This window comes from Sus scrofa, chromosome 13 (assembly GCF_000003025.6).
Source record: "Sus scrofa isolate TJ Tabasco breed Duroc chromosome 13, Sscrofa11.1, whole genome shotgun sequence".
In the NCBI taxonomy this organism is placed as follows: domain Eukaryota; kingdom Metazoa; phylum Chordata; class Mammalia; order Artiodactyla; family Suidae; genus Sus; species Sus scrofa.
In genome coordinates this window covers 199830417-199841666 of record NC_010455.5, presented here as the reverse complement: position 1 = coordinate 199841666, position 11250 = coordinate 199830417, and the positions used below count along the sequence as shown (strand labels likewise).

Sequence of the window (11250 nt, the reverse complement as noted above, 5' to 3'; positions counted from 1 at the left end):
CCAAGTCTTTTTTCCTCAGGGGATAACCCGAACCCAGGAGGCTAGTTGCAAAACCAATTCTATTTGAAAGCAGAGAAGTTGCCTCTTGTCAGCAAGACTACAGACAGGGCTCAGGGAGGCATCTGAAAAAGCACCCCCAGCTGTGGCTCAGAAGGATGAAGAATAGGTTAAGGAGAAAACATCTGCATATGTCAGAGCAAAGAGGCGATCTGGACAAGGTTGCTCAGGCAGGAATAAGATGGAAAGAGTGGCAGGGCAACCTCAAAAACCCTCTGGGTAGAACACAATGCAAATTCCAAATGGAAAACCCAGGATGGAAGGGACCATGACCCAAGAAAACAAGGACATTCTTCCCAAGTTCTTCAAGCCATACCACTTCTTAAGGGTGAGATCCACTTTAAATGTACTCAAATACAAGAAAATCAATGGGGGAGTTCTCTTGCGATGCAGCAGGTTAAGGATATGGCATTGTCACTGTAGCAGCCTGTGTCACTGCTGTGGTGTAGACTCCATCCCTGGCCTGGGAAATTTTGCATGCCATGGGCATGGCTGAAAAAAAAAAGGAACAGGATAAATTGTCATCTTTATAGAGTTGACAACTGAGAAAAAGCAAGGGACAGCTGGAACATGGCTGGGACCTGCTTCACAGCCCTGAGACCTCTCACTAGACTAGTGGTTTTCTAAGTGCCATCCTAATACCAGCAGCCCCTGGGAATTTGTTAGAAATGCACGCTCTTGGGCCCCAATTCTGGGCAATGGTTTAACACACCCTCCAGGTGAATGTGATACCTTCTTTCTCTTCTTTTTTTTTTTTTTTTTTTGTTAAGGGCCACACATATAGCATGTGGAAGTTCCCAGGCTAGGGGTCGAATCAGAGCTGCAGCTGAGGCCTACACCACAGCCATGGCAATGCAGAATTCAAGTTGCTTCTGTGATCCACACCACAGCTCATGGCAATGCCTTAACCCACTGAGTGAGGCCAGGGATCGAACCCGCATCCTCATGGATACTAATCAGGTTCTTAGCCTGCTGAGCCACGACATAAACTCCTGATGCCCTCTAATATTTGCAAACCACTGGACTAGGTACATCTCCCTCTCAGGATAGAGTCTGGGCAGAGCAAAATTACTCATCTTGATTCCAGAACAAGACCATCCCGCACAGAGAGATTCTACTTGATGCTCCCCAAGGACGGAAATGAAATCTCACCACAACATCCAAATGCATTCATTCATTCCCCATTTATTAAGCATCAAGTGCCAAAGCAGACGTTCACCAGTTTTGGATGACTTTGTCACGGACCAGCTGGCCCTGAGGCTCGGTGGCATCCGGAGGCAGGAGGGCCAGGTAGACAGGAGTGACAGCCCCCTCCTCCACAGTCTCGAAGCCCTGTCCCCCCGTCATGTCCGTCTTCACCCACCCCGGGCAGCAGGCGTTCAGCAGAATCCTGTCCGCTTTTCTCTTCTCATCCAGACGCTGGGCCAGAATCCTCGATAAGACGGTGACCCCCAGTTTGGACACCCCATAAGCCGAGCTGGGCCAGCCTTCCCTCTCATGCACCTCATTTTTTGCATCCTCCACAAACTTTTTCATGAGGTCCACCAGGTCTTCCTCTGTGAGTGCCTCACACCGGAACTTCTCCTGCAGATCCTCGCTGCAGTTTTCAAGGGCTTTGGAACCCAGCAAACTACTGATATTCACCACTCTGCCTGAAACCAAATGACACAAGTGTGGAAGCAGGTCACAAAGAAACGGTCATGGGTTGATGATTGACAAACATGTGGTTGAGTCATGGGGAAGGTTTAATTCCTGATTTAAAAAATGACTCCAGAAGGCATATTAAAAAAAAAAAAAAAAGGCAAAACAAAACCCAAGGAGTTCCCACTGTGGCTCTGTGGGTTAAGGACTGACGTCTATTAGGATGCAGGTTCCACCCCTGGTCTTGTTCAGTGGGTTAAGGATCCAGTATTGCCATAAGCTGCAGAGTAGGTTGCCAATGCAGCTTGAATCCAGTGTTGCTGTGGCTGTGGTGTATGCTGCAGCTGCAGCTCTGACTTGACCCTGGGAACTTCTATATGCTGTAGAAAAAAAAAAAAAAAAAAACCCTCCAAAAAGTCATTCAAAAATGACTCAAGAGGGCACCAGTGGGTTTTTCGGGGTTTTTTTTTTTGGTTTGTTTTTTTGTTTTTGTCTTTTTAGGGCCGCACCCGCAGCATATGGAGGTTCCCAGGCTAGGGGTCTGATCAGAGCTGTAGCTGCCAAGCCTACGCCAGAGCCACAACAACGCCAGATCCGAGCCGTGTCTGCAAACTACACCACAGCTCACGGCAACACCGGATCCTTAACCCACTGAGCAAGGCCAGGGATCGAACCCGCAACCACATGGTTCTTAGTTGGATTTGTTTCCGCTGTGCCACAGTGGGAACTCCAGCGGTGGGGTTTAACTTTTTGTCTCTTGTTCTCCCCAAAGGACACATTTCCATCATTAACAGGTGCTAAAGGGCAGTGATTCCCCATTAGGTGAGCAGGAGGTAGGTCTCTAGCAGAATCAGCAGGTAGTTTTGTGACACACCCCCTCCCCCGCACATACACTCTAGGTGCTTGTGAACTTGCTTTCCTGGGGAAGGCCCCTTCACCTTTAGATTAAAGCTCCCTATTGGTCGGCACAATTTCCTAGGGTGGTGGGGCCACCTCTGTGTCACTGGGTGCCAAAATTGGGGTCAGGTAATCCCTTGGGATGACCCTGTTCATCCTTAATCATGGATACTGTGACATGTGGAACAGGTTGATTCTCCATCCTAGTTTTCATTCTCATTGTTTGTTTGTTTTTTTGGCCACAGTGTATGGCAGCTTGATGTGGGATCTCAGTTCCAAGACCAGGGATTGAACCCAGGCCACAGAGGTGAAAGTGCTGAGTCCTAACCACTAGACCACCAGGGAGTTCTGCTCATTGCTTTTCTAGCCCATAGTTAACAAAGAAACATAATTAGTTAATGAGTTCATCTTGACTTTAACCATGATTCACAGCCACTAAAGAGGCAGATCTGCCCGTTAAATATGCAGGCCCCAAACTATAAAACAGTTTGAAACATTGGTGGAAATCCAGGAAGTGTGAATTTACACATTTTGTCCAACTCAAAAAGCATCACATGTGGGGGGATTCTTTTCTCACATTTTATCCTGAATCCATATTCTCTGCATCCGATAGGACAACTGGATTTTGTTTGATTTTCTGAGTGGCCTTCCCCACGGGTACACATTTAGGGGGACACACACCTATTGGATACTGTTGTGGGCCCAGCCTCATATGGAGATGCCTCACTTGGTCCTTGCACACAAGCCTTTCATGTAGACCCCAGGTACCCAAGACTCTTCAGTATTTTCTTTCCTTCCTTCTCTCTCTCTCTCTCTCTCTCTCTCTCTCTCTCTGGTAACACATATTTCTTTCCTAACTTTTAACTGAAAATTTTGCAACCTACAGAAATTTGCAAGAATAGTTTAATAAACACCCGTGTCCTTCAGCTGAGTTCTACCAATTGTGGACATCTTGCCACATTTGCTTTCTTTCTCTTAGGGGTAGACAGTATTGTAAATCTTCCCCTTAAACACCGTAGTAGACAGGAGGGAGTTTCCTTCGTGGCTCAGTGCCTAACAAACCCAACTAGGATCCATGAGGATATGGGTTGGAGCCCTGGCCTCGCTCAGTGGGTTAAGGATCTGGCGTTGCCATGAGCTGTGGCGTAGGTCGCAGGTGTAGCTTGGATCCCATGTTGCTGTGGCTGTGGTGTTGGCTAGTAGCTCTAGCTCCGATTCGACCCCTAGCCTGGGAACTTCCATATGTCTTGGGTGTGGCCCTAAAAAGCAAACAAACAAACAAACAAAACACCCAAACAAAAAAACACAACCAAAAACCCCAAAACAAAACACCATAGTATATATAAGTAAGGGCATTCTCTTCCATAACCACAAATGTGACCACACTCAAGACATTTGTCATGGTACAACACTGTTACCTAAGAGTTCCTGCTGTGGCTCAGCAGGAACGAACCTGACTGGTATCCATGAGGATGTGGGTTTGATCCCTGGCTTCACTCAGTGGGTTAAGGATCCAGCGATGCCTCAAGCTGTGGTATAGGCTGCAGAGGAGGCTGGGATCCCAAGTTGCAGTAGCTTTGGAGTAGGCTGGCAGCTGCAGCTCCGATTTGACCCCTAGCCTGGGAACTTTCATATGCTGTGGGCGTGGCCCTAAAAAGCAACAAACAAAAATAAAACAACAACACCCCCCCCAACTATTATCTAGAGTATAGTCCAACAGAGAACAGTCTTGTGGTTGCCAAGGGGGGCAGGGAGGGATGTAGTGGAAGTTTGGGATTAGCAGGTGCAAGCTATTATGTATAGACTGGATAAACAACAAGATCCTACTATATAGTACAGGGGAACTATATTTCATATTCTGGGATAAAACATAATGGAAAAGAGTATGTATATAAAACTGAGTTACTTTGCTGTATATCAAAAATTAACACAACACTGTGAATCAACTATACTTATTTCAATAAACTTTTTAAAAAGTAAAAAAAAAAAAAGTCCCTATTCCAATGTCCCCAGTTGTCTCAATAATCTTCCTTTATAGGTTTTTTGTTTTCATCCAGGGCCCAATGTGGGATCCTGGATTGCAATTAGTTGTCCTCTGTAGTCTCTTTTAATCGAGAGCAGTTGACAGTGATTTTTTAAAGATTCTGAGTCATTATTTTGTAGTATTGTTCCCAATTTGGATTGGCACGGTTTTTTTTTTTTTTTTTTAATATTAGATTCATGGCAACATTTTGGCCAGGAATCTGCTTCAGCAATTGTTGCCTTCTTCATTACTTTCTAAATAGCTTTGTTCTCAATCACTTGGCTGCTACAAGGAATTAAATTCAAAAGGGAAAGGAAGAAAGAAAACAAAAGCAAAATACAGGAGCTACTCTAGGCCTTCAGTGGAGGTCAAAAAAACCTCCTAAGAGGAGGAGGTGTCCTCTTTGACCTCAGGAACACTCCGGGGGAGAGGCCAAAGAGTGACGCTGCAACAGCTAAGTAGGTCTAATCAGCCCTGAGAAGTGCTGAGCTCACACCATCTCCACCACTCTTTGCTGAGGTCCAGGTGGTCCCCTGGTCCATAACCACTACCACATTCTGGAAAGAATGTGCAGGTGGCGCCCCCTAGTGGCTCAACAGTTGACTAACTTAACTTATTCAGTCTAGGGTTCCAATTAGAGCTACAGCTGTCCACCTACACCACAGCCACAGCAATGCAAGATACAAGCCATGTCTGCGACCTACACCACATCTCACAGCAATGCCAGATCCTTAACCCACTGAGCAAGGCCAGGGAGCAAACCCACAACCACATGGCTCCTAGTTGGATTCGTTTTCACTACATCACAACTGGGAACTCCTTCTTATACACTCAATCTTGAACCAATAAGCAAGTAGGATAACTTTTCAAATTCTTTTTCTTATTTCTTTTTACTGCCACACCTGCAGCATATGGAAGTTCCTGAGTAGGGGTCGAATTGGAGCTGCAGCTGAGGCTTTTACCACAGTCACAGCCACACAGGATCTGAGCCAAATTTGTGACCAATGCCGAAACCTGAGGCAACCCTGGATCCTCAACTCACTGAGCTAAGCCTGGGAACGAACCCACATCCTCACAAACACTATGTTGAGTTCTTAACCCACTGAGCCACAACGGGAACTCCAAATTTATTTTTACTTTTTAATTTTTTAATAATAGTTGATTTATAATGTGCCAATTTCTACTGTACAGCAAAGTACATATATATGTACAGTCATACAAATATATACATTCCTTTTCTTACGTTGTCTTCCACTCATGGTCTATCCCAAGAGACTGGATAAAGATAACTTTCTTTAAAGTGATATTATAAAACTAAATAAAATAAAGAGTGGATTTTAAAATCAGTTTTGGGCAAAAAGACAAAACAAAACAAAACAAAAAACCCGTTTTGTGTGGGGAGAAAGTGACTCCCTACCAAGCAACGGGCAATAATGCTCAGCGTTTTGCCCTCCAGGTAAACATGAGGTTTATTGAAAAGTCATACGTATTCTCACCATGTTGCAAACCAGATTCTCCCTTTGGGAAAGACTGTTACAGAAAACCAGTTATGGACAGTAATTCACTGGCGCTGGGTTGATCCCTGAGTCCCACCCTCCCCAAAGCCTTCTTTAATTTTTCAAAATGGCTTGGTTTCATCATCACTTGAATCCTTCCCTCACTGGAACTAATTATCCTGATTCGATTGAGGGGTGAAGTTAGGAAACTGGATGTGGTTTCCAGTGCCACTGCTACCTGGCTGTGTTCCCTTCTCTGGGCCTCAATTTTCTTCTCTATAAAGTGAAGGTATAGGGGAGTTCCCATCGTGGTGCAGCAGAAACAAATCCGACTAGGAACCATGAAGTTGCGGGTTCGATCCCTGGCCTCTCTCAGTGGGTTAAGGATCCGGCGCTGCCGTGAGCTGTGGTGTAGATCGAAGATGGGGCTTGGATCTGGCATTGCTGTGGCTGTGGCATAGGCCGGTGGCTACAGCTCCGATTAGACCCCTAGCCTGGGAACCTCTATATGCCATGGGTGCGGCCCTAAAAAACAAACAAAAATAATAATAAAGTGAAGGTGTAGCAATGTACGTTTTCTTCAACATCTTGCAGCTTTCAAATTCTAGGATTCTAAAATCCACAGGAAGAAAGCTTCCTGATACTTGGTAAAGGAAGTAAAATAAAAGTAAAATAAAAAAACACATTTATTTATGCTTAGATTTGCATTTAAAAAGTCCATTCCCAGAGTTTCTGTTGTTCCTGACTCAACATAGTGTCCGTGACGTTTCAGGTTCAATCCCTGGCCTTGATCAGCAGGTTAAGTATCCGGTGTTACTGCAGCCTGCAGTGTAGGTTGCAGATGTGGTTCGGATCCAGTGTTGCTGCGGTTTGTGGTGTAGGCTGGCAGCTGCAGCTCCGATTTGACCCCTAGCATGGCAACTTTGGTATGCCTCAGGTGCAGCCATAAAAAGAAAACAAAAACGAACCCCCAAACCTCTATCCCCTTAACCCTGGGCACTCACCAACTCCATTGCCCCTGGTCCCATCTTTGAACCAGTACCTGCAACTGTACCGGTGGATTTGCAATGACCTCATCCCACTAAGAAGCCAGTACAGGGAATTACCAGTAGAGGCTGGGAATGTGCAGATGGGTGGAACTCTCACTGCATCATTTTACTTTATTTTTTTAGGGCCACACCTATGGTACATGGAAGTTTCCAGCCTAGGGGTCAAATCAGAGCTGTAGCTGCCGGCCTGCACCACAGCCACAGCCATTCGGGATGCTAGCCACGTCTGCGACCTATATCACAGCTCAGAGCAACGTCAGGGATTGAACCCACATCCTCATGAATACTAGTCGGGCTCATTACCAGTGAGCCACGAAGGGAACTCCCACTATGCATCTTTTATTTATTTATTTAGTCTTTTTAGGGCTGCACCCACAGCATATAGGGGTAGGGGTCTCATTGGAACTGTAGCCGCTGGCTACCTACACCGCAGCTCGCTACAACGCCAGATCCCCAGCCCACTGAGTGAACCCGCAACCTCATGGTTCCTAGTTGGATTTGTTTCTGGTGTGCCACGATGGGAGCTCCTATGCATCTTTTTTGATTTAAGTATTTTTGCCTTAGAGATCAACTTTATTTAAAATGTTAAGAAAAGCACATTTCTAGTACGAACCACAGAGTTCTTCCGAAGAATCACAGTTGACTTCTTGGGAGAGAAGATCCTCTTGGGAGCAAGCCTTCTCTCCCCGCCTAGAGCACACTTGTACCTTACACTGAGGATTCTTTGTCAGCACAGCAATGGTCTCCCCCAGGGGACTCAGTGCTCCATGGACAGGACTGTCCATGCCCACAATGTCACCACTGCATCCCGGGCACCCGCACAAGGCCTAGGTTTTGGCAGGTGCTCAATAAGTATTTGTGGGAGAAGTAATAAAAGTTATTTATCAAATACTTGAAGGTGTAGGCAAGATATTTCTTAATAAAAAACGATTTCTTTTGGATGTTATGAATCAGCTTTACAAAGATTGGTACAAGATGAAAGGACTTTAGGAAAATTCATAGAAATGCTTGAACAGACCCTTTCCCCAGGGCCCAGGTGAGCTCGGTGAGGAGCTGAGAGGGGCTGAACTGCTCAAAGGTGAAAGGCCTTTTGGGATTGCAACACCTTAACATTTTTTTTTTTTTCTTTTTTACTGCTCACCAGTAGCATATGGAAGTTTCCACGCTAGCGGTTGAATCAGAACCGCAGCTGCTGGCCTACACCACAACCATAACCACAGGGGATCTGAGCTGCATCTGCGACCCATGCTTGGGGCCATGCTGGATCCTTAACCCACTTAGTGAGGTGAGGGATCCAATCCGCATCCTCACATGCACTATGTCAGGTTCTCAACCTGCTGAGCCCCAGGGGAAGTTTCACCTTATCATTATAGAGTTGAGTTCACGACATGGGACCCTAGAGCATCTCCAGGTATCATAGATACCTTTCAATAAAGCTAAACTATTCCAGTGAGGAGCTATGAGATACTCTGACAAAATAGAGCTATCTGCGTTTCCTCCACAGAGAAACAGCAGCCCTGGGTGATTCCCGAGGGACAGCCCTGTGGCTGACTCCTTACTGAGGGGAGGCAACTGGACAGTCCACAAAGCTGGACTTACCATGAGGTTTTATGATCGGCAGTAATTCGATGCAGACATTTCTTGTGCCAAAAAAGTTTGTCTTCAGCGTCATCTCAGCTTGAATGTCAAAGGGCGTTGGATCATCAACTTTCAAAAAGAGGAAACAAAGAGAAAGGTCATGCATCACCCCCCACCGTCGAAATTCATAAGATAAAGTGGATATTACTTCTAACGAAGGCAAAACAAGCTAACTTTAAAGTAATTTCAAGGGTTGGCTTTCTGGTAGTGGCACATCGAAAAGGAATCCGACTAGCAGCCACGAGGATGGGGGTTCACTCCTTGCCCTCGCTTGTGGGTTAAGGATCCAGCGTTGCGGAGAGCTGTGGTGTACATCTCAGATGCGGCTCGGATCCTGTGTTGCTGTGCTCGTGGCGACCGGCAACTGTAGCTCTGACTGGACCTCCCCTAGCCTGGGAACCTCCATATGCCCCGTGTGCGGCCATAAAAAGCAAAAACATTCAAGGGCCTCTTAAAACACAGCCGTCTGGTTCCCGACCCCCGAGTTTAGGACCAAGAAGATCTGGCGTGGGGGTCCAGAAAGCACGTTTCTAACGAGTTCCCAGGTGATGCCACAGCCACTGGTCCGCGAGCCACACTTCGAGAACTCTTGGCTTTGATCACTGCTGCTCAATCTCGAACGGGCAGAGGAGGCACCAGGAGAATTCTGTTAAAATGCAAATTATAATTCAAGTGTAGGGCGAGGCTGGAGATTCTGCGATTTCAGTGAGCGCTCAGGGTCACAGGTGCTGCTGGTCGACCGCCCACACGCTGAGGGGCGAGAGCTTCCAGCTGAGGTCAGCGTTCCCCGGTGGTGGGGGAAGCTGGCTATTTATCCGCTGTCGGCTCCAGGTGGGTGTTGGGTACCTCCTGCCCTCGCGTCTAGAAATCCCGCAGACTGAGTTGCCGGTGGGCCGCACTTGCGAAGCCCCAGGCCAAGCGGATGAAGGTTTAACGCTTCACAATGTTTCATTTTCTTGGGTTCTGCCTCTTAGATTTCCCTTCCGCACTAGGTTTGCATGCGACACTGGCCTGTTCATTTCTATCTGCAGCGCATGGAAGATCAATGACTTTCCTACTGGAGTAGTAACTTCTTTGATTCCCGCCCCCTCCCCCCCGGAAGATGCTACTTAAAACCACGCTTATATGTTTGATAACAAACCTAGGTTCTCTGGGGGGTGGGAACCATGCTCGCTTCCTTTGTGCTAGAGCCTATCAAAGCTCTCGATTAAACAGACTTAAGTCCACTAACTTGCAAGTGCGCGCTAATCGTGTCTCTGAGATTCACTTCCTGTCCGGAGCAGATGCCGCCCGATATCTATGAATGCGCCTTTTCATGGAAAGCGAAAGCCCGGCAAGCTTGGAGCTTGGAGACCCTTCTCTGAGAAAATGTTTCTTGCATTAGAAAACTGATGAGCTTGGCAGGGCGTGGCTCCCTCCCAGGAGACCGATTCTCTTGCAAACCTCAGCAGCTGACGGTCCTGGGAGGGCCCTGGGTTGCTCACTGGCGCGCACAGGCCCGCACAGGCCGGCGGGCGGGCGGGGCGCGCTGTGCCAGGCACCCGGGCGGGTCTTGTGCTAAACGAACAGCTCCAGAGACTCCGTAGAAAACGAAAAACCGCCGCGCGAGGCGAGACCTGAGCGCGTCCCGAGCGGCGGGCGCTGCTTTCCCGATCAATCAAGTGGACGTGTGGGGGGCGCCTGCGGCTCGCTGTCCCGCACCCTGGACGAGCCCGGGGACCTCCCACCCCCTCACCTACTCTTGAAAGCGATGCCCGCGTTGTTGACCAGCACGTTGAGTCCCCCATACTCCTTGCGCAGGAAGTCGCGCAGGGCGCGGATGCTCTGCAGGTCGTCGATGTCCAGCTGGTGGAAACGCGGGCTCAGGCCCTCGGCCTGCAGCTGCTGCACCGCCGCCCGGCCCCGAGCAGCGTCCCGCGAGGTGAGCACCACATCCCCCGAGAACTGCCGGCACAGATCACGCGCGATGGCGAAGCCGATGCCCTTGTTGGCGCCAGTCACCAACGCCACGCGGGTGTAGGACGACATGGCCGGGTGTGGGGCGAGCGGGACCTTTTGGTGGAGAGCTGACTGGGCTGTGGGCCACCGGTTCCGCGCGTTTCGGAGGCTCTGCCAACAGTCAGAGAAGCCAGGAAGAACTGTGTTCTAGGATCCAGTGCTGTGAGTTGCAGAGAATGAGGCTCCGGTCCTCGGTTCCTCCCCTCCTAGGAGGGGCCGCTGTTCCTGAAGGTTTCGTAACGCCCCATTCTCCGGTCCGCCCCCTCCCAGCGCTTCGACCTCCTTTGATCCCGCCTCTAAGCCAAACATTGATCCGCGGGGTGAAGTTGTTCCTGCAAAGCAAAACCGGACGGTGATGGGTCGATAGGGTCTAGAGAGTCACTGCAGTTGGATTGAAGGAACTATTGTAGGAGAACCCAAAAGGAGAAAAACAAATGCTGAGTAATTTTCT

At 48.2% G+C, this 11250-nt stretch overlaps 1 protein-coding gene across 1 annotated transcript; it reads right to left on the bottom strand.

Moving 5' to 3' along the window:
* On the bottom strand, window positions 1223–10977 carry CBR3 (carbonyl reductase 3). Its single transcript, NM_001244732.1, is given in 3 exon segments — window positions 1223–1709; window positions 8763–8870; window positions 10541–10977. Coding segments are annotated over 3 exon segments (834 nt in total). The 5' UTR covers window positions 10830–10977; the 3' UTR covers window positions 1223–1272.